General features: G+C 38.4%; 1 protein-coding gene across 8 annotated transcripts in view; it reads right to left on the reverse strand.

Moving 5' to 3' along the window:
* Positions 1 to 24,645, reverse strand: part of PPP1R13B (protein phosphatase 1 regulatory subunit 13B) — a 63,231-nt gene that overhangs the window by 37,511 nt on the left and 1,075 nt on the right. For 2 of the 8 annotated variants that reach the window (XM_010711961.3, XM_010711960.3), the window contains exons 1-2: positions 15,427 to 15,662; positions 6,278 to 6,425 (exon numbers count right to left, since the gene is read on the reverse strand). In XM_010711961.3, coding sequence (XP_010710263.1) covers positions 6,278 to 6,425; positions 15,427 to 15,552 — 274 coding nt within the window. In that variant the 5' untranslated portion in view covers positions 15,553 to 15,662. Of the gene's footprint in view, positions 1 to 6,277; positions 6,426 to 6,548; positions 6,603 to 9,458; positions 9,543 to 15,426; positions 15,664 to 24,645 lie in introns of those variants that run through there. The other 6 variants (XM_010711964.3, XM_010711963.3, XM_010711962.3 and 3 more) reach the window with 5 other exon arrangements.

Consider the following 24,645-nt stretch of genomic DNA (forward strand, 5'->3'; position numbering starts at 1 on the left):
AAGTTCTCCATATGGTTTTTTTCTTTACTCTATTTTCGAAGTCTTTTGAGAATAACCAAGGATATAGATAAAAGGATACTAATCACAGCAAGCACTGAAGCACGAGAAGTGATCTCAGTTGAATGATCACTTGCCCATATGGACCGGTATCCTCTTTTCAATTCCAGCAAGCAGTATATGCTTGAGGATGCAGCATAACAAACAGGAAGGTCTGGGATTGGAAGGGACCGGTTAGGATCAAGTCCATGCAGTTGTCCAAACAGTCCAACAGTCCACAAACTCCAGCAGCTCAGGGCCATAAAAAAAGCCTTGGGCATGGAAAAGCTTGCCCAGCATCCTCTGGGGCAGATCCTTTCCCTAACTCCTACCTCCACAACCCCCCTCCCCGACTCTCCTCTGGCACAGCTCCACACTGTTTCTTCAGGTCCTGTCACTGCCACAGAGAGCAGAGCTCAGCGCTGCCCCTTCACTCCCTGTGAAGAGCTGCAGCCGCCATGAGGCCGCGCCTCAGCTCCCTCTGCTCCGGGTTGAGCAAACCCAGGGATCACAGCCAATTCTCTTATGTCTTGCCCTCTAGAACCTTCACAAACTTTGTAGCACTCTGTTAGACATTCTCTGATAGTTTTATACCCTTCTTATACTGTGCTCTGGATTCAGGGATCTGAACCTGACTCCCTTCCTATTGTCTCAGGGCAATGGAGCTCAGCTCCCATCCCTTCGGAACAGAGCTCATCTATCACTGAGGACTCAGCTACTGTTCACACGGGACTGTATTTCAGCCTTTAAAGCTCTCCTTAAATGCTTGCTACTACCACCAAGACCAGCACCTGTGGCAGCTCCACTCAGACCCTGAAATATAGATTACATCCATTACAAGAACAAAAGTTAAGCAGCAAATACACTTTTAGTGGGGAAGGGTCATTTAAACCACATGCTAACTATGTTCATCAGCTTAGTCCTTATTACCTTGCAAAAAAAACCCCACCAAAACAGACAAAAAAAACCCAAAAAGTAACATACAAGATTAAAAAAATATAGATGTTTTTCTTTTCCTTTTCTTGACCCTTACTCAAGTGGATTCCAAGAAACACTGTCAATAGAGTCTGTGCACACAAGGATAAGGCCAGTGGCTTATTACTAGTTCTTGAAAAGGAATTTTAAAAACACGATTTTCAGGTTTTTCAACTCCTAGAGGGAGGTAAGATTTCAAGTGCTCTGAAGCAGATCCACTAAAATTGGAACAAGAATCTGAAGATCACAACGAGCAAAATACCTAAAGAGTTTAGTTCAGAGGACACAGAAGGACTGAAGCATTACAATTTTTTTTTCAAGTAAAATGATTGTTAGCAAAACCTAGTAAGAACTGAAGCTTGATAACAGGTACCAAGAAACTAGATGTCTGAACAGGGTTGGGCTAATTCTGGAATGGCGAGGAGTGGCTGCAGTGTCACTGCTGGTTAAGCTGGTATCCCATTACAAGGCCCTGATCCTAGGAACTATTAAAAATAAAAGGCCCTATTTACATAATGCATCTTTAAGAATCAATAATAATTTTCACACATGACCCTGTAGAGAAATGGGAAATATATTTTCTACTACTTTTTCAGTACTTCCACCAAAACAACTTGGAATGAATATGCACCCATAAATTAGAGAAAGCAGCACTGAGAGCATCATTACTGAAGCAAAGAAAAATGATGTAGTAATAATTCTGGGTAACTTAGGTAAATAAAAGATACTTGGAAAAGAAACAGGAAGAGGAAAGGGTTGTTAACATTTGACACAAAACATGATTTAATCTGTATAAACTGCAGGAAGAAAACATGATCTTATACTTGCTGTGAGTCAGGTTAGCACAAAGGAACATTTCTAGGAATACTTATTATTTAGGAATGAAAAAGCACTATAGTTAAATGTTTCCCAGTTATGATGGCTTTAAGTATATTTGTCAGAAACTGTAAAAATACAAGAGGAAAGAAAGAAGGTAAAATGGCGGAATGAGTATAGAGTAGCAATAAATAGTAATAGTATACTTTAATAATAAATATTCATTGATATGAAAAGATAAGTGAAAAATGATCATCTATGCGTATATGCATCACTGCAAAAACTGTCTTAAAATAGGAGTTAGACAAAAATTCTGAAATACTAACTTGAGTATTGAATTTTCTACCTTTCTTCTGAAATTTTGAGACCAGGTGAGTTCAAGTATTCTGCAATAACTGAAACACCTTGGAAGATCAGAATGCATGTACTGCAGTGACGTAGTAGAAAAGAATTGCAAAGATTTTTCTGTTGGAACAATACACCCTATATGTAAAAGGGAAAAACTTTTAGGCATCAGAATCTGTTTTTATCCTGAATACATGAATCAAGATATTTGTAATATATAGATTTATGCTTGCTTTGTGTGAAACCAGAATACAAATAACAGATTATCTCCATAGTCAGGAATTCACTGCAAGAACACAAAGCGTCTTTACCATCTCGGGTTTGCAGTTGTTTACTAGAAGGATACTTCTATTTCCTATACAGTCAGTAGTCTCTTACAACTAAGTTCAGGAAGACTAACATTACCAATTGCTGAAGGGCATTCCAGATGTAAATGAAGCAGATAATTGAGCAATGGGTGGATTTAAAAGGTTGAAACCCATTCTCTTTTGAAAAGTACTACAGGTTTCTGGCATGATACCTGTCTTGTGACATCCATACCCATCACAATTTGCAATTGCTGGGGAATGAGGAAGAACATTCTGCATTTTTTTTTCCCTTGTCATAGCATGAGGAATCTGAGAGGAAGCTTCAACCTGAAAAAGCACAGGGTGCTATTTAAATTTACTGATACATCAGGCACAAATGCTGTTATGTTTTTCAACAATTAATTATTTCAAGAAATTGGAAAAGAGGAGGAACAGAGAACAAAATACTAAAACCAAACGCATTTTCACCAAACTCTTGTGCCATGCAACTCTGAGGAAAACCAGCTTCTTAACTGTAATACAGACAATACCTATTTTACAACTCTTGGGAAGCTCCTCAACCATTTCTTTATCAAGCAAAAGCAAACAGAAAAAAGCCTAACATTAAAATAAGTAAGTTCAACAACAACCAAGCTATTGCAACCCTTTTCTGAACTAGCAATCTCAAATCATTGTTGATGCCAAATTTGCAAGGATTTCACTAAGATCTTCCTGGAAGACAAGTAATCCCTCTCTTTCCTCCCCCTTTAAAACTAAATAAAATGATGTATTTCTGAGTTATTTATTTGGGCACGCATATTGAAAAGATTAAGACTGGTTATTTTGTTAGATTGACACATTTTAGAAAACAAGCTTCTGGGCACAATATTTTTTTTTTTTTAAAACCAAAATTAGACTCTACAACCTCAATTGCTTAGAATTCAAATAGATGTGTGTTATTTAATAAGATAATCTAAGAGATGATCTGTAGAACACAGGAGGTAAGCACATTTGCAAGAGGATAGCTGTGACAGATCTGCCTTATAGAAGGGAGAGAGATGTGATCTGTCACCTGAACAATATGGACTACTTGTAACATGTATTAAAAGTCAGTGTTTTTATCCAATCCCCAACTTTGAGAATTAAATTTTGTTTTTAATATCACTTTTCAAAATGACTTCTGAAATAACATTTGCAAATCTCTCTCGATGATAAGGGCTGAGGTGTCTGAGACAGTGTAATTATTATGGAGACAAAAAATACTCATCTACTGGCAGAGCAGTTTCATTGCAAATTATTTCACACTTCCCACTATGAACCATGGTTTGGGTTGTTCGCTGTTGTAACTGTTTTGACTCATGTTTTCTACAGCAGATCTCTGCTCCAGGTTATTTTTAACAACTGCAATGGTAAAAGTTTAATTTAGCTCCAAGGAGCAGCTGACAGAAAATTATCATTCCTATGCTCTCTTAAAAAGAGATTTCAATTTGTTTCACTGATAAACTTATATACCCTTATCTTTGGGATAAGAAGTGGAGGCCACCAGCTCACAGATTTTATAATACTATCCTGCACCTAAGAAACAGAAACAAAATGCATATCCCAAGATTCCTGTCAGACAGACTTCAGAAACAGTGCGCAGAGCATCATTTTAATGATGGTACAGGTCTTCCTGAGAGTTCCAGAAAGGTATGGAGGTTTTTCAGTTTGTTTTCTTGTTTCTGCCCCCATTCTTTTCTAGTCATTTTGTTCCACATTTTCAGTGAAATATAATCCATACACTGATCATCTTGAGTAAGACAGACCTGTGATTGCTGAGCCACAAGCACAGTTTGAAGTTTGATATTCCCATCCAACAGGTAGAAGTGTTGGGAAGCATTCTGCTTCTAAGCTTGGGCATCTGCTTCAGAGAACTGGGGATACTATGATGCTCTACCAAGTAGGTAACAACTGGCCAAAAGCAGTTATCTCCATATTCTATTCACTATATCGTTGATGGAGATCTAGTTATTAACAGGATCCAAGACACATAATTCACAAGGTAGACACCAAAATCTAGTTTTAGTTTTTCCACCTTTCCCTGGATATATTTTATTTCTCACTTTATACAAACTTCTAACATCAGTTAGCTGACATTTTGAGAAACAATGCATTATTTCCACAAATGAAGTATTTTCTCAGTTTCAGAAGGCATTAGAGAAAGTTTGTGCTTTTATTTGCTGGGGTTACAAGGCAGAGAAGTCCTATGATGTGGATCACAGGCTAGACTTTCTTTTGCTGCTAGCTGAGAACATTCTTCAGATTTTTAAGTACATCCTCAAAGCACTGTAAAAGCAGAAGGACAAATAATACCATATATGTTACACTCTCACAGGCCAGCAATTGCAAAATATTAGGGTTAGGTAAGTGCAGTTTTTTTTGTTTTGTTTTGTTTTTTAAATCTGCAGATCCATTTCATAAATTTATATGATGCACTTGGCATTTATAGACCCCCTCATAACCTAAACTTCTAAACAGGAAAATTTTTAAGAACAAAACTTATGGCATGGTTAAAGAGTTTTCTATATGAAGTCATTTTGTATTCCTAGAACTGCAGACATGCTCAGCCTCTCCCCTGCTTACTCTGGCCTAAACTCTTCAAATTCCCATCCAGTTAGGAAATGACTTCTTGAGCCCCCTTTTCTCCTTATAAAGCCATAGAACAGTTAGGAAATGAAAAGATACCCCAGTAGGAAACTATTCTAGATTCCTAATGCTTAAAAGCTCCACAGGCATCTGAATAATGCAATAAACTTGTCTGCTTTACAAAATGAATAAACAGCTCCTGAAGAAATAAAACTCCTCAATAAAAAATATGAAGAATCCTATCTCAAGTTATGGCCCTATCAGTCTTCATAGAAAACCCAATGACAAACATTAATTTAAGAGGAGCGACCTTAGTAACTGCAGGATGACAACGTATTTTCTTCACTCATCCACTGTTCCTACCCATATGTTGGTATACTATAACCTGGAAGCTTGCACTACACTTAACTGCCCAAACTCCTCTAAAAGCAGAGTCCATAATAAGCTTGAAGAGGATCATCCCCTTGTTCTGTAAAATAAAAATTGCAGCACAAAAAATTGACAGACTGCTACTTGCTGGAAGAGAAGTTATGAAGTGTTTGATGGTAGGCATTCATGAGAAATTCGGAGATGTACATCTTATTCTGGCACAATTCTATCTGCAGAACTTGTGTTATTCAAGATGCAGGAGCAAAAATCCACACAGACTGTGTGACTCTAATATTCTGTTATAAGCATTCTTAGATTTCAGGTAGTGTTTGTGAGCCAAACAGTGAGGAAGCAGGACTGGGAATAATCCAGTTTATAATCTGCACCCACCTATTGTATGAACAGACCACTAACATTCCAAGTTATTTAAATTCTACTCCATCCCAAAGATGCTGTATGTCTATTTGAAATAAATGACACCTAGAAGTGAAAATACACCCATCTTCATTTATTTATTTTTATTTATAATGAGGCAGATACTGAATACTTTATATAACTTGAAAATCTTAAATACAGACTAACATTTTAGACATTTCATCAATTAGTCCATGCTAAGGGAGGAAACGAAGAAAAACATCAAAAAGAATTGCATTCATCTCTACAGACACTGAACACCATGCTTTACACAAAATTTTGCTAGAAAAGAAGGTAAAGTGCAATTAGAAATCACTGACATTCAAAACAGTGTTGGTTTTTTTTTTTGGTTGTTGTTTAAATAATTGTCATATGAATTTAAATCAATTTCCATCATACATTTTGCTTACCATTTCCACGCCATACTTCAGCCAGATGGCAGCTTCCTTCTCCAGGCTCCTTGCAGAACTCTACTACATCGCGACAGGTTGTTTCTGGTGTAATTGGAACTTCTGTCAAAATCTGCTCGTTGTTACTCAGAAACACAGTTAATATCATCTGAAAGAAAAAAAAAAGGAGCAGAATATTCAAAATCATGACTAGAATATGGGTAGAAGAAAGCAAAATCAAACACAGGGACAGAAAGTCACATTTTGGGAAGAGTTGCAGCTGTTTAGTTACCTGCAAGAGCGAAAACCTCTGAGAAATCAGTTTCTCCATTCTTCACCTCCCACCCCAAGCTTACTGTGTTGATCAGATGTACGTGCGACCTTGTAGCAGAAGTACTAAGCTTGCTTTCTTCATTCAAACCTATAACAAAGGACAACTTTCCCTCTAGTAACTGCTCCCAGCAAATCCAATTGGAAAGTTGCCACCTAAAAATATTTCAGATGACTTGATGTCAAAGAAAACAGAAAGAAGAAAAAGTAGAAAGAACTCTGGAAGGGAAAAGCCTCGTTCTAAGAGATAATACTAACCTAAGTTGAAATACATTTCTATTCAAATTCCTTTCTCCTTAAATAAATGTGCACACAAATACATACATCCAGAGCTATCCTTCTCCTATCCTATCCTTTTTCATCTCAGTAGATGTATCCTGCTGCAACATCAAGCACTCAAAAAAACTGCACTTATCAGCTTAACCCTCCCCATCCCCTTGCTTCACATGTATTATGACACGATCATTAATAATACATTCATTTGCTATATGAGATTTTCCCAGAGCAGTGGGCAGAGCCCGGAGCTGCTGGAGTTCAAGAATCATTTGGAATACGCTCTCAGCCATAGGGACTGAGCTTTGGGTGGTCCTGTGTGGAGCCATGATTTGGAATCGATGATCCTTGTGAGTCCCTTCCCACTCAGAACATTCTGTGATGCTATGTTTCTACACATTTTCCTTGCTAAGGACCTCTGCCTCATATAATGTTCTTAATGGATTTGGTTTGCAGGCCCTCGTGGCATTAACTGCAAGAGGTTGGAAGTATGTTTTCAACAGCTGAGGGGCTTGTAATAAAATAAGAAATCCAAGAAACAGAAGTCCTAATATAGGGATTCTGAAGAGATTCATTTTTTTTTCCCTGAATGAGACTGCTTCGAGTACCAGTTAAGGCTGTAATGGGAAGCAGCTATTTCTATGTCAGGCTAAATCCTCAAAGAGATACCCGACCTTCAGCTCAAAATTTAAACAGATATATTTAAACATCACATCAACTCCTCTCCCTCACACCTCAATTTCCAATCAGTAAACAAGTCACAATACTGTTCTGTAAATTTACAGCAATGGAAGTCAGATAAAGCAATATTTCAAAGATGTGACTATGCTAATGGATGTCCCTAAAGAATATGAGCAAATTACTGACTTTGTCATCAGAAATAGTTCTCAGATCTTTCTAATCAATACATGATGCTATATTTTATTTAACCATAAAGATTAAACCTAATCATTTAGGAACTATTCATTAAATGAGCACTTCCCCACTTCACCAGAGTTGTTTTAATTTACACAGATCTTACACATTTGTAAGATTTTTCATTTCTGGGGCATATTACCTGTACCGAACTGGAGGTCTGCATTACTAACAGCTACATACTGAGCAAAAGCAGTCTATCCCAGCACTCTGACTACTTCAGAAGCACGCGACAAATTCCAAGGAATTTGGAAGTTTCCATCTCTCAGTTTCCTCGTCAGACCTTCAGGCTATTTTAGCCCACATTTCTACACTCTCTCAGCCTGCCAAGCTTGTACTTATCCTCAAGTTTTCAAATTATCTCCATTTCCATGCAAAGAGCAGCCCTCCGGGGCTGTAAATATACTAGCACTCACCCTTGAGTTTCTTCAACAGTAGTATTAAAGCCAGCTATAGTAGATAGGATACAACCACAGATAATGAAGATGTCTGTAACCAACTGCTGTTTACAGCTCACAATATTATTTTTCCTCATACACAAAGAGTCGGGGCAGCCAGAACTCAGTGGATGTGGAGCCTTTTACAGAATATATATCTGATACGGAATCCAGTAGTGGAATTATACCTAGTATTTAAGAGGAAAGAGTCCTTATGAACATAAAGCTTACAAGGAACCTTAAGAGGTCATCTGATCCAGTCTCTTGGCCTCAGGCAGGATCAGCTACACTGAAATTATCCTGCAGAGATGCTTGTTTAACCTGTTCTGAAGAACCTTTCATGATGGAAATTCCACAGCTTCCTTGGACCATCCACCTCAGAAGTCCAGGATTGTTGTTGTAAGGAAAAACCCCAAAAAGCCTGGTCAAAACTTTACACTGCTTAACTTGAATCTTCTCCTAGCCTCAGACATTGTCATCCAAGATTGATTTTAGATGTCAGTACTAGTAGTCTGCTTTCTCCAAGACACAATGTCACTCACAATATCATCTGCAAGACAGCCAGGAAAGGAGGCTTGCTAACAAGAAGGCAAGGTGTTGTAGCCAGCTGCTCTCATACTGCTCCCAAGCAAACTTGTTAAAGTAAGGATTTATTTATTTTTTAACAGGTTGTCGGAGTAACACCATGGGAACTGAAACGTTGTGCTGTGAAACAGATGGCCTGAAACAAAGGAAGACTCAAAATATTGAGAATTATTATCATCTCGCAACATTAATTAGATTTTCAAGTCAAAGTCATAGCTCTCCCTAGTTGTGGTGGAGATAGAATAATAAGAAGTAATTCATAAGGAAAAAATACATAGAAGTACTGATGGAACCTTGAAATTTGCTGCTGAAGAATATGAGCAAGGCATATACTTGTGAAATACACAGTACACCCACTGATGTAAATTCGTGTTATGAAAAAAAATGTTCTTACCCAAGGATCAGAGTGCAGGAGAACTGATAATTCCTTTGATTTCTCATTTTAAATAGATTCCAAATGGCAACAATTGTGAAAACCCATGTTCTTAAAAATGAGTTCATAATCATAGTAGCAATCCAGTTCAATCATCAGAAATCTTAACATGTGAACACAACAGGATGCAATAGGATCTACCTACGACTTGTGACTATGTCACCTCAGCACTTCTGTGCCGTATTTTGTTTCTACAGAATATATACTGAGCTTCAAATCTTGCACTTGCCTTCTCAGTATACAGATGTCACCTGTCTGCTACCCTCCTCTGCTACTCCTCCTTCCAAACCAATGTCTTTATTCCAACTTCCAATTCCTGCTTCTGTTTACTCTTCTCTTCCCCGCTTCTAGAATAACCCTTCACAGTTCAGTTCTATTCCATTGCAGGTAAGCTCCACCAACATCACAATCTGCACAATCATTTCTCAGCTTACCAAGAACCTTCTACTCAACTGAAATCTTTACCCAACAGAGAGAAATATTTACACATATATGTTCTTCATCAGCTGTCTCCGTTTCTCCAGTTCCAGTTTTCCTCTCCCATCACACTCTGTAGCTACATTTAATCACTCCTGCCATTTCTCGAGGAGCAGAAGAGAGGGATAAATTCACAAGATCTTTATCCTTGCTTCCTACCTCCTCTCTTTCCACAGCTGGATAGTGTTGCCCACAAGTGTCAGCAAGCATTTTCCATAGAGATTGCAATTTTATCTTTCTAGACCTGATCTCTTACTGATGACTCCAAAATCTTAACCGTCCCCAATTAACTCTTGTGAATGCCTGGCCTTTCTTCACCCTTTTCTTGCAGTCTTACAAATAAAGAAAGAAATAAATAACATACAGCCACAGCCACCCATAAAGCCAAAAACCAATGCTTTTGACCTTCAGCTACTATCTCAAATTATGAAGAACAGGTATGTATTTGGGTTCCCTTTGACAAGAATTTTCATAGAGATGATACGTACATCTTGCTCAAACAATCCCTATATTACCCCAAGATAGAAAACACCGATGCTTGAATAGAATTAAACCCCACAGCCTAAACTAGGACATAAAATCCCTCAGTTGCCTTATGCCCAGGTTAAATAACTAACTCAGATAATACAATACACTGTGGTGTTCCAGGCTAATACAATTCAGTATAAGCACATCTCCCAATTCCCTGCTCTCTGAAAACTGATTTAAGCTATCAGAAAAGTGCTAAGAGGTGAAAAACCATCCCTTTAGTGACAAGCTAGTAATCCACAACCCTGCACAGAAAACGTTCAGAGAAAAAAAGTTACAAGGTTACAAGTTATCAATTATGTCATGCAAGTTTGCTTGCATGGAATTCATGACACTACATAAATCCTGCATTGGTTAAAGCTGGAGAAATTCTAGTTGCACATTTCAAGCTCCAAGATTGAATTGAATTTTCCTTGCAATACATATACTGTCCCTTTTTCAGAACGTAGACTTGATTAGGGGAAGCTTTAAGCAATTATATTTTGAAAGAAACCAAACTACAAAGTTATAAACACAAAATTGTTTTAATTAAAACTATGTAAAGATGTATTCTTGAGTAATTTCTTTTTACTGTGACATTTGGGAACGGACAAATCCCCAGTAAATCTCTAACGATTATTATACATAAATCAGAAAAGCAGTAAGATTTAACCATCCCACTTTCATATATTCAGGAGGAAGCTTTAAAGCAAGTCTAACAAATGAGTTTTCACCAGCATGCTTTGTCCCAATAATTACTCACCTTAGAATGAAACTACGCTTTTTAAATGTAGATTTCCTGAAGAATTTATTGCAATGTATTTGTGATATTTCATATAAAGGTATCAAGCACGTTTCTATTCCTTATGCATTTATCATTTCTTCTTTTCAACATCCTTCCCCCCCATTCTTGTGTACGGGGCGAGAAATAAACAAGTACAATTTCCATATTTCTGAATACATTTCCTCACAACTACCTGTACCGAGCAGTTCAGGCCAAAGTTTAGCACTCAGTCATGGTTGTTGACTGCATTGGTACAATGCACAAAAGCAGTGTAACCAGTACAGACTTGTAGAATACAAAAAGGAGTAAAGGTTTCCACCAGACTGCATACTTGCAAAACCAATGCCATGCTTCTTCATACATTCTTTTTAAATCTGAAGACAACTGCTTCCCAATGACCTGCAAGAGTCACAAAATTGGTAGCAGGTCTCTGACGCTAAAAACATCAGATCATTCTTCCTCAGGCTGTTAAGAAGCATTAAATGCACACATTTCATTGTTGATAAATGTAAGCATTTATAAGAGTACTCAAAATAATAATTTTCTTGGAATACATTTTCTATTTTGATCAAATCTGAAAATTTATAAACATATTTATTTGAACTAACTTCACAAAAGCCCTTTTTGCACAGGCTCACAACTTGTTTGTTTTTCTTCCAGCGATGAACAAAACATCTGCTTTGACATCCACCTCTGGAGGCATCTGCACAAGACAACCTGACTACAGAAAATGTAGCGAGAAGATAAGAACAGTTTTGTCAGTCAAGACTTGTACCCAGAAACTAAGCAATGGAGGATAAAATCCCTTCTTTTGGTAGAGCACAGCGATCGTTTTTTAAAAAGCAATTTAATTTCTCTTATAGAAATGCAATCATTTTTTATTAAAAGAAATCATAAGATCTTCCCTCAGTTCTGTCATGCCCACACGCATGCAATGGCTTAAAGAAGGGGGAAAAAACCTCACAGATGTTTTCTCTCAGGACTTTTACAACTGTTGCTTTTGTCCTCTTCAGAAAATAAGCTCTGACAGCCAGCATTCCACAGGATTTAGACCATTTTAAAAACCTGCACCTGCTTGCTACTTATTTGCTCTTTGTTACCGAAAGAGAAGACGCTACAGAACCAAGGGCAGATTGAGAACGTGAAGCCCCTTATTCCAAACATAGGCAGGCTTCTGAGACAGTAGAGAAATAAGCCAGCAGTTTGGCTATAGGAAGGAAAGAGCAACTATCATCAAGTATTTAAATACATCCAACTAAGCAAGGCAGGTCTGTGGATTATAATGAAAGGTATAATAGTAGCTCGCTGGAAGGCTTCCAGAGCTCCAGGAAAACAAAACCTGGTGAAACAACAGCAATTTAGAAGTTCACTTGCATAAACACACGAACAGCCCATGGACTCCAAAGGACGTTCAGAACCCACTTTGTTCTATCAGAAGCCGTGGCACTAAGCCTCCACCAGCTCTGCAGGTTTTATCTTTGTAGAAGCTGTTTGCTGTTTGTCACAACATTGGAATGCTGCCTTTTAGATTCAGACTGTTCCTTTGAAAGCCAGCAGCAGTTGGGATTTTGATAAATTAGTTAAAAAGAGGGGCAATAAGCATGTGGCTACAGAAGGGAAAATGGCTATAGCCGAAAAGGAACAAGTTAAAGGGCTAAGAGTTTGCACTACAAACAAAACTATTTAATTTAGAAGGAAATCTGTCCAAGTGCAATATTTAACATTGGAAGCTAAAGGAACACAGCCTGAAGTTAGAGAAATATATAAAACATGCCTCTTGTGATGTTTTATAGTGGAAAATGTAATTTGGCACTCGCTACAGAATGAGTTCAACATCCCTGCATCATTATCTGCTGGCTTGATTCCTAAATTGCTACATCTGGAGGAACAGCAAGAGATCTTGTTGCTCTTTGATGCAAATAATTCCACAAAAGGACTGCCAAGGCACAAGTTACAGCGTAAGAGACTTCAGAGCACAGTGATAACTTAAGGTATGCCAACAAGTTCTTGCCAAGCACATTTCGTCATTAGCTAACAGAGTTCAAATGAAGACATTTTTATTTTTTCCAGAGCAAGGCTTTGAAATTTCATGTTATCCCAGTGTTTAGAAGACTCCAGGCCACATGCTACCTTTCAGTACGTAAAACAATCACTATTAAAAGCAGAAGGCAGAAACCTGGAAGGCTCTCTGTGCTCATCAGTTGATGCTGGACTTCCTAAGCCCCTCACAGAAGTCATGACAGTTCAAAGAAAGTACTCTCACCTTGCTAAATTATTATGCTCCGATTTGTTATAGGACTACTGAACGTGAGTCCTTGCCATCTATCAATCGTGAACAGAAGCAAACTCCAAGACTTCTTCAGAACATTCTAGGATACTTGCTGGCCTTGCTGAAGATACTCAATTTCTGTTCTACAATACTTTTTGTCTGTATGACTTTGTATGACAAAGCTCATTCGTTACTGCCTCCCTAATTTCAATGAAGTTTATCTATAGCACCAGGAGGTAAACAAATAAATAAATAAGTCAGCAGGCACATCAATTTTGTTCTGATTAAAAAGAAAATAAGCTGTTAATCTATTTAAGAAATTAGCAAATGCCTGCTACATCTAAGCACGTTAACAATCGTTTGGGCTTCTTAAATGGGAACTCCTTGAAAATGCATGATGCTCACATTTCCACTGTTCTTCACATCTCCAGCCCAGCATCCTCCAAATCAAATGGTTCAAAGTTAAGTGGGGAACGCAGGACGAATTGTGGCCCTAAAACTCCTGCGGAAAAGAAGGGAGGAATCCCTGCAGTACTGCAGCCACATCTCATTCAACTCCACGCTCATGTTGAGAGCTCTAAATCTTTCCAATCTGTCATAATAACCCGTACATCATACATTAGAAGCATGAACAGCTTGAAACAACAGTCCTACAACATTAACTGCCTATTTCATTTACTCAGCTGGAGAAACAGAAACAACACATTTAAAAACACTGTTAAATATTTTGCTTTCCAAAACATGTTACTAAAGAACAATACAACTCTAGTTCCTGTAACATTTGCAGTAAATTCTGGTGAACTCACAATAAATTAGGAACAAAACCAAATTAATCCAAGGTGACTCACATTTAGAGATCGTTTTACTTAATAAAGAATCTCAGCTTTCCATTTGAACCAGAAGAAAGCTAAAAAAATCTTAAAGAAAAAGGAGTCTTTAACTTTCTTGGGAGGTAGGAGATATGGGGAGAAGTCTTAGATAGGATGTCTGCATTTTGAGATTAGCAGCACTTGAATTTCCTTTAAAAGACAATTCATGACAACGCAAGGCAAAGCTGAAGAAGAACAAAGCTAAACACACTGAAAGAACACTTACACCTTGAAAACCAGCATGTAACAGAACAGTTCCACAGAATTTGTATTACGGAATGGAGTGTTCTCAAATTATTAAACACATTTTGGCCAAGGCTATGGAAAGGGAGGTGCTGATGTTTCTACAATCTTGTGTTCGACCTTGTCAACAGCTACTGCAAAGTCATCCAAAAAGCACTGAATTCCAGAAAAGCTTGTCTCCTATGCAGCTATTCCATCAATCTCATCAGATAATTACAAAATAACAGTTATATATTTGTGCTTTTTCATTTAATAAGTTTGCTAATAAATAAATAAATCCATACCACAAGACAAAGCTGACTGAGTTGGGGGGGGGAGGAAAGATCTTTAGGGGAGGCATTTGTCTTTTGTCAGTTAATAAAGGCAGCTTGTGGCCAACCCGACACCACTTTTCATTTTAAAAACCATTTATGAAACCTACAGACTCACACCCATACATAAAGTTACAGTCAGAAGCAGCACTCCTCTCTTATTTTCCATAGAGCACAGTGAGAACAAACTGCCACGGCTTTCTTCCATTAACAAAATACTGATTGTTTCACAGATCGCTCTCAGGGAATACCAGCCATTCAATCTGTGATGTAATGTTATCTGGCTTGGCAAAAACGTAAGAAGTGCAAGAAGAACATACCCTGTGGGATTCCAGAGGCAGTCTGCAGAGTTCTCCTTCCATCATCAGAGTGGAAATTACACAGAATAGAAATCAACTCTTTTAAATTCTCATCTTCAGTTTTTGTGTGGAAGGCTTAAAATTTAAGAGCTGCTCTATTTTGCTGTCAGACACCCACTTTGGCTGAATCAAACAAATAAAAACAAGCGTGCAAGGATTCCCTACCCTCCTTCCCCCCTCCCCAGAAACTCCAACTGAACTTATACAAGGTAAAGTTTTATAAACTTAGATATTTGCTACACAAAAGAAACACATTAAGGAAAGATTTCACTTACAAACACTCTAAGCCGTGAGAAAAAAAAAATCAGTGCTCAGCACTTTATGATTTCTTCTAAAACCTAATTTCACAGCAAATAACAAAAAGCAAAGCAATCCCACCTTCTTTTTTATAACTCTGTCCCTTGTCCAGTTTTTAGAGTTACGTCCAGTCTTTTCCGGTAGCCAGGATTTCTCTTTTGATGTTTTTATAATATTCTGAAGAACCATTCTTAAAATATTCTTCATGTGGACAGTTACAGCAGAGATTAAATATATTGTGCAGAGCTAAAACCTAGAACAGTTCCTGTGCAACAGCTACAGTGAAAAACTACTTAAATGGAGTATTTCTGGTCTGCTGGCATATGAATTCAAGCAGCAATGACGAGCAGTGATAAGATGTTCCAAAGAAACAAGACAGGCCACAGTTGTGACAGGAACAAGATAGGCGAGATCAAGTTTCCCCTAATTAGGCAAGGTTGCAGTAGGGGAGTTCTGCTATCCTCTCATTGTGCAATAGTCATCTTTGTTTAATATCATAATGACAAACATTAAATATTCATCTTAAATAAATTTACATATAAGGCTCTGTCTGTCTCAGAAGAGACAAGTGATTTCTCTGCTGCAGAGGGCAATGAGATGAGCAAAAGTTCCAAGAGCAAATGATTCCAACTCTCAAAGTCTCCAAGTCTCCCAGAGACTTTTCCACAATACATTTCCTTAAATCAGCAAAATGATTTTAGAAGACCAATCAGCTTAAAGAAAACAACAAAACCCACTACACGCTTAAACTATAGTATTTTTAGGCATAAGTACTACTCCATTCTTGGCAAACTCTTTCTTCTTGCTGGACGTAATTCAAGCAGCAGAGAATACGAAATGGTAAACTGTGGTTCTGACTGCCTCTTCATGTCAAGGGACAGGGAGTGTTTATCATCATTCCTGTCAACACCATTCAGGATCCAGAGTGGGGGACAGCAAGATGGCACCAACTTAGCTCTTACTGTGCAATTGCACAAGCAAAGCATATTCCTCAGCCCAATCCATTCCCTTAATAGAGAAAACGAAGAGAAGGAGTAAGCAAGTGGCCTGGGAGGAAAAAAACAAAACAAAAAAAAGCACACACAGGAGAACTTAGCCCATCTCTCTAACAGCAGAGATGTTACATTTTCTGAGCAGCACCTCACACATTAACTGCAGGAAGGGAAGAGCAATGGATTCTCAGCTCCATTTGCAATCCACAGAACTGTGGCATTACCCTTCTCTGCAAGCAGCAGCAGAAGGAAGAAAAAACAAGTAAGATTCCATATTTAGCCTGCTACAACATTCAGAAACAGCACTGTCCTTCCTTAATGCATTTTGTTAGAAATGCAAACATTCTGATCCTGTGCAGCCTTCCTTCCTCCTCAGCAAACAAGTGTCACGTAGATAACTTTACTGGGAAAATAATTAGTAGAAGCATTTCAGACATTCAGAATGCAACAAAACATTAACCTACGAGGCACTGAGGACATTTTAAATAAATGAGAACCTAGAGGATATTCATTAAAAGGAAAAGGTTGTTTTGCTTTTGAAAGGGTGAAAAAAATCTAAACTGGTTGCTCTCCAAAAACAGATCTTTATCTGCCAGAAATACAAACTATGATATGAATAAATATTTGAGAGACAAAGCTGGGCCCGTATTTACACATTGTGCCCCTCTTCCAACTATTGCTACGCACTGAATGCTTGTGAATGGCAACAGAAAAATCCCAAAAACTTACGAACACTGTAATTGCAATAGAAAGGCTTAATATGCATGATGTATTTCAGAAGTATATGGGAAGGTCCAGATCTAAAGCCTGCCATCACTGTGAGTAATGGGGACCTTTTCAAAGAAGAATACGAACTAGAAAACAAGCATCACTGAATTTTCCCCTTCTTTTATCCTGTCACTCCCAACTTTTGAAATAATTGAGAACACCTGTGGTTACTTGCTAAATCAGATAAATAACAAGAGCAATACAAGCACGGTGTAGCTCCTTCCTTTTTCTCCTGCAGTTCTTAAGTGTACTGTCTCCAAATTCAGGATCTGACCCAGCACAGTTACCTGGCTGACTGATTCATAACTGCTACTTCTAGGGAGGTAATGATGAATCTAGGAGAGACAGAGAGAATGATAAGGACACCGCAACCATAGCTGGTTGTCTCATATCATCAGCCTCAAAATCCTAAATAAAACAAACAAGGAGATTTTTTTTGCCCAAGAAGCATGAAGAGATTTTGAGTGTTTTAAATGAAGACAAAGTCTTCCATTAACCTTATATAAAAATGTAGGTACAGTGAGAGATCCAAGAGGACTTGCCCTGTGTAACAACATTCATATTCAGAAAACTGTGCACCCACTCAATTCTTGCTCAACAGGAAAGTGAAACATGGGCTATGACCCTACTAAAGCATTTTAACAAAAAGACACTCCTGGCCTCTGAACAACACATGAGATGATGTAGCAAATAGAATGAAAGTGACATTCTAGAAAATGCACACCATTTTTACAGCAAACAAAATGGAAAACTACTTAACATTAAGCTATAGATTACAATCTGTGGATGTGAGCAGCTAAGAATACACTGAAGTAAGGAACAAATAGAAAGAACAGCAAGATTCAAAAGGAATAAAACATAACACTGCGTTGTGGTCTCACTGACAATCTAAGGCCTACTTGTTTTAATAACTTTATTCCACTTTGCCTCTGTCTCAACACTCACATTATGGTGTTCTCTCCTATGTTTGAAGACACTTCTTCTCACAAGAAATCTACAGTATTTAACAAAGCAGGATGACCTGGGTTTCCAGGTAGGGTGGGGAAAGGAAGACAGAAGGGCTATGAAGCAATTCAGACACAATCAGGACGTTCTCATCCTCAAGCACTGGAAGCAAAGAGGCTGCTGAGACCTCAGTGCTTGAAAATATTTACGTGTAGTTTGAACACAGCAAGAAAAAGCTGATCAAAAGCTTTCCCCTCCTTCTGAAAGGGTACAGATGAGTACCTGCACACTCCAGATCAAGCTTACTTGTAATTTTCTGCTATCAGTTCTTCAGAGCTCTGAGAGCACAAACCAAACAGCACTTGGTGGCTTCAAGAGGACTTTCCTTCCCAGTGTGCTACAACTGCACCTAAAAGGCTGCAGTAAATGGGGACAGCGCTTGTTAGGTGAGATGTCAGAAAAGACCAAGATACAGTGTTTCCACCACAGTATTTTTGTGTCCCATAAATTACTTGAGTTAGTGTAGCTTACACATCATCCCTTAAAATGCTTTCTCTGACTGACTTTGTAGTTTAAAACCAGCAACAACGAAGATGTAAGATTGGCTATTAGAAATCTAAAGAGTGGTACACGTGAAAAAAGGACCAAAATTCCAGAGCATTTATCTTTAGCTAAAAACAAGAAAAGCACTTTAGCTGATATAAATTAACCCAAATATAAGTATTTAAGCAAACTTCAGGGATCCAAAAGAGCAGTTCATAATTCAGAGATTAAACTGACTTAAACCTAGTTCACAACTTTCCCTCCTGCCATCATGACAGAAGTACATGCTACTGCTATCCATCATCCAAAAAAGAAAGCTAACACAAGTGCTACAGCACAGAATTGAAGGTCTGTTACTTGCAGCCCTTCTCAACTCTTTCCATGTAAAGCTTTGATTCATCACATTCCTCATCAAACCAGGTCTTAGTGATGAGGTGGTAAGCGATGATAAAACAGTAACAGCATCAGTACTCCAAGAAGCTAGCCAGAGAAAGAACTGAAAATATTTCTAAGTGACATGGACTAGTAGACAGCAAGCCATGCAATATGGTTTTGAAATGAGTGCATTGATGCTGACATGATTAAGTGTAAAAGAGGTCAATATTACAGACCTTTTTCTGCTAGCAGAAAACCATACTTCTTACAGTTATTTTTTTCCAAAACGTAGGTAACTTGGGACAACAAAGCAGTAAGTGAGGAGATGAAGCATCAGACATGCTGAGACAGTCAGAGCTTCATGCAGAGATGAAACTGCACACAGAGATGTTTCACAGTTTATTTTTATAAGACACTGTTTCAAAACCTCAATATCTCCCATACAGACTCAAACAGTTGGACTGAATAGTAACTAACCCACTTGTAAGCAATTTGTTAGCCTGTTGAATCACACCAAACTGTTACACTTCCAAAAATTTGCTGTCTTTAGAGACATGGCAGGAAAATCTCACCTCTTTCTCTATCAAAGATATCTGAACAGCAACCTGAATGCTAAGGATGCTGCTTGGCTGTTTCTAATAAAGCTAAGTATCTAACAGGGTTAGTAGTTCTGATGCTGACCACCACATCATCACACAGCATGTGCTCTGGCTAAGATGTTATCTCTACAAAACCCTAGCAGCCTGAGAAGAATTTTACAGACATTAATCATACCACAGAAATGTACAAATACCATCTTCTTGCACATCTCCCCCAAAGGAAGTAACCGAGATATTTGAAAACAGCTCTCTCTGGCTAAATGAGATTGATCTAAGCCTGATCTCAGTCTAAGTATTTGTAGAGATTGTACAAGATATCCAGATATGCCTTCTGAAGCTTCACCCCTCACCCCCTCCATCCCCAACAAGTGGAAAACTTCCAGAAAGATTAAAAAAAAGTAACACCAACAGGTGCAACAATTGCCTTGAACCACATTAGACAAGTTGTATTAGGAGAGAGGATTACAAACAGGTTTTCTTAAACATACATTTGAAGTATATCACCTCAATCTAAACCATACCTGTTATCCTAAACTAAGACTTAATCCTGCTTGAAAAATTCAAAAAAATCTTTCTATTTAGGTAAGACTGTACTTGATGGCTATGGTCTGCTGGTCTCAGACTGCCCTGTTTCTCTCCTTTAAAGACCAGAGAGCAGTGCAAGCATTACTTTTTTTGTCATACTAGCAATGCAGCTCTTCTCTCACATAACACTAACTCTCAACAATTGCTAGGTACTCACCCTCAGAAATCAGGACAGATATACACTGGTGGTTTTTTGGTTTTGTTTTTTTTTTTGTTTTGTTTTTTTTTGGTAGAGAAAGGTCTGCCAGCCTCAAAGAGACAAAAATGGGCTTCCAAGAGAGAAGTAGAACACAGAATTAATTCATGCTAGTTAATGCATTGTGCTAATGTGCATGGGGACAGCCCACAGGAACAGGGATCGGTAAAGTTCTCCCACATGAACCCATCAGAGACCTCAAGCACCGCACAATTTTCTTGCTTTGATTTCAAAGACCTGGGAAGTTCCTCCTCTCTGCCACCAGTGCCACAAATTACACATCAAAGCCTTCTAGACATATCTCCCCACATTCATTCACTGCCCTACAGTTCTTTCGGGCTGAAAATCTCAACAACATAAACCAACAGAACTGATGACACCCTTCCGGCAATCTCTGCATTTCTGCCCTTCCCTGTGACAGCTCCAGCACCTCTCTGACCCCGCAGCGAGGCGGTTTCCGTGTGCTAAGCTGTCAGAAAAGAACCTCAACAACAACAAAAAAAAGCAAACAACTTCCTGCTGAGTTAGCAAACTGAAGTGGCTCAGCATGGGATGAGACAAGCACAGAGCCAGTGCAGGAGAGGGGCAGCAGGGAGGACAGGAGCACGGTAGCCCCTGCAGTGGTTACTTCCAGCTGGTGAAGACCGAGGCTTAAATATGCTGAGTCTCAGAGAAGAAGGAAAGAACGGGCAGAAACCAGAAGGAACACACTACTGCAAAGAAAAAGACAAGCGACAGCAAACCAGTGACCTCTACTTAAGCATTACATTGGTTGATTAGCAATGGTTACAACTTCTTTTGCATTTGCTTCTCAAGAATTACCCCAACACCACATATTTCACCAAAAATCCTAAGTCCCTTGCTTGCTCCCGTTCCAGGGAACATACATAGACACTACCAGATTCCCAGAAAAGTGGCAAAACTTACCTATACAGTTACAGTGTTACTGCAGTGCAGTGATCTTACCGTTCATTTCACTGTCCTACTGAACTGGTAAACAGCCAGAGAAAAAATTTAATATATGATGTTCAGGTACAGCTTCCCAACACAACTGGAGAAGAGGATCAGGCAGTACTGAAATGGGGAGGGACCACTTCCCTACCACCTCCTCTGCTGTCCCTCTCACCCCAGCAGCCTGCTTCTTCCTGTACCAGCACAGACAACGAGAGCAAAAACAGCACAATAAGCTGATTTAATGGACTAACCTAGCAGGATATTCATATATACGCACACCTATGCCTTCCACATCCCTCGAGTGCAATTATTTTTCCATTTATAGCACCCTGGATGCAGTTACTAAGGAAGGCGGTACAGTGTGCTCAAAGCACGTGGTGGGAAGGAGCAGCGAGGAGCAAGGAAGGAGGAAGCGACCACAGCCAGTGGTCACAGGAAAAGGTCAGTGCAGCTCATCTCCATTGTGAAACCTCAGCCTTGAAAGGAATGCAGCATCTCCAACATCCTACTGCCCCGTCACGATCAACGCCTGCTCTGTACCACAAGCAAGGTTACACGCACCTCTGAGCTACATCTAAGTCAAAGAATAGATCCACTTGAAATCCAGGTAAAGCAGTTGAAAATTCAGATTCAAAACAAGTGTCTGGAATAAGCAGTTCATATACTCGCTTGTCCTTTGATTTGTCACAGAATTCATGCATGGGTATTATCGGTTCTGACACACAAATCTACCTCTGAAGGACAGTGTCTGTTACTGCACAATAAAGTTTTATTACTATCCCTCATTAAAAATCAGAAACTTACAACACTGAGAGCTCTCCGAGGATATATTCCTGAATACACTGCAGATTCTTATGCACTTCTGAGTTTAATTGACTCTAATGGCAGACTTCCAAACTACTAGAAAAATGTACAACCTGAAGGATTAAAATGTTACAGTATTTATTTACTTAGAAGTCTTCTAAGTTAAGGATCAGTGAGACATGGGATCCAAAACTGAAGGAAAGGATGCTCAGAGAAGTGGCAGAAAGATCTTTTAAAGGTAATTTAAATCACTTAATAACATTTCCCAATTTAAGGAAAAAACCCTCACTTTGCAGGGTTAACCGGGCCAAGGTTAACCGGGGCTTGCACATTCCAGGCTGGCACACTCAGTTAGAGGTGAGATATTCTGAGCTATGCTGTGCTAGGAATTACTGCATGGTAACACTAAGCTTTTAATTCAGATAATGTTTAAGAATGGTAAATTCTAAAAGCAAATAATGATACAGAGGCAGTCCCAGCAACTCCCCTATTTATGCAACAGTCAGTTTGCTTCTTCAAATCCCTACTCTTGATAATGGTAATTATTTTAGTCTTCGAATCTGCTTCCTTGAAAACAAGATCTAAAATGCTCTTAATGTTTAAGATAGAATAAAGGTGATCTTTGAATTCAGCACCAAGCAAACTCTTCTAAAAAGGCACTGTTTTTATTCTGTGTATGGCCAACCCTTGGCATGACTCGGTCAGCCCCTGTTAGGCAACACTAATAGGAAGAATCAAAAGAGCACGGCATGGATTTCATAACACAGTGAGAAGGCCTGTGTTTCACACCACACTTCATTTCTTACATTAACAAAACTTCATCTGGTAGAGCAGCATTTTATTTTCTAAAAAGTCTCCTGCAATGCCTGCAATGGACAACCACCTCATCTATGTCAATTTGGAAGAATGAAAATTTCCTCAAGATTTTCTCATATACTTGTGGATTTTAATGAAACATCAAGTATTTCTAAACATTCTATTATCAAAGCAGTCTATGAAAAGTGACTTTTCATGGATGTGGTGAAGCCCACGAGCTTATTTTTAACCACAGAATAGGCCATATTTTATTATCCTAATAAAACAGTAACACAATCCAAAAAACATGAACTAGCCTTTAAGCATCACTGCAATAAATAACTCCATTAATAATGGCTGATAAACTTGCAAATTATTCTCTCCAGTCAGTTCAGATTTATTCAGCATGGTATCAGTACTGCTGGTATTTATACCACTCTGAATTCATTACAATATATTTTATCTCAGCATCACTGAAGATTGCTAATACTAAGTTTGTTAAAGCTACTTATCTTCCTTTAGACTTATACGAGGTAGTGACCATTAGTAGTGACCTTTCTAAGGCAGACAACCACGTATGCTGATTTGAAACTACTTCAGTTTTAAATAAAGAATAAGCATCACCCTTTGTAGACTTGCTGGAAAAGGTTTTAAACTCAACACATTATCATAGAATCACTCAGGTTGGAAAAGACCTCAAAGATCATCGAGTCCAACCATGACCTAACCACACTACCCTAACAACCTTCTGCTAAATCATGTCCCTGAGCACCACATCCAAACAGCTTTTAAACACATACCAAGGGAATAGGTAGAACTAAAAACAAAAAAAACAAAAAACAACAACATAAAAAAAAAACACAATGAAAACCAACAACCAAAAAAAAAAAAAAGAGAAAAACACCCTTTTCCTAATTCACCTGGAAGATAGCTCAATTTAAACCTAACTCGAGCAGATCCATCTTGGTTTGTGCTCTGTCTTCGTAGACAAGTAACATATGCAGCAATTAGAAGGATATTAATGCACACTGTAATATTAAGATCCACTTGTGTATTCTCTAGTCTAACATAAAATACACACCAGGGATTATCTTTCAATAAGAGCTGCAGTTTCAGACAAAATTAACCAAAGTGCAGCCCACATCTCATTACTTCTTGGAAGCCCGACCGTGTTCAGAACCAACAATAAACCTGATTTCCTATCTCATGAAAACAAAGTAGAGTAAGCAATACAGACTTGCATAGAAAGGATGCTAAGGAACAGAAGAAGAGATATCCTGATAGCAGAAGAAATCACACCTGATAAAGCCTCTTATAAGTAACCCCATTCCCTCATGAAAAACCCACCATGAACAACAAAATACAGGAAAAGAGGAAGTCATCATTCCATTTTCTGTTCTTCAGACATTACTTCATTCTTAAAAGCCAACGTACAGAACACTAAAGAATTACCAATCCCAAAATGGCCCCAAGAAAGTACTTCAAATGCAAGTCACAAAAAAATAGAAGTTTATTATTTCCCAAACACTTTGTTTCAACTTGTTGACAAAGCTGTAGCAATGCCCACTTGTTACAGCTCAATTCCTGCAGTACTGTAGTCCGGGCTCTTCCTATCATTATATACTTCTACTAATTATGGAGAAACAAAACACAACAGGATCAAGGAGAAAACAGTTCCTCTGTATTTGAAGTCAAGGAATCCCAGCATAGCTTTTCCCTTTTCAGAATAGGAAAACTCAAGTTA

Source organism: Meleagris gallopavo, chromosome 5, assembly GCF_000146605.3.
Source record: "Meleagris gallopavo isolate NT-WF06-2002-E0010 breed Aviagen turkey brand Nicholas breeding stock chromosome 5, Turkey_5.1, whole genome shotgun sequence".
Taxonomy (NCBI): Eukaryota; Metazoa; Chordata; class Aves; order Galliformes; family Phasianidae; genus Meleagris; species Meleagris gallopavo.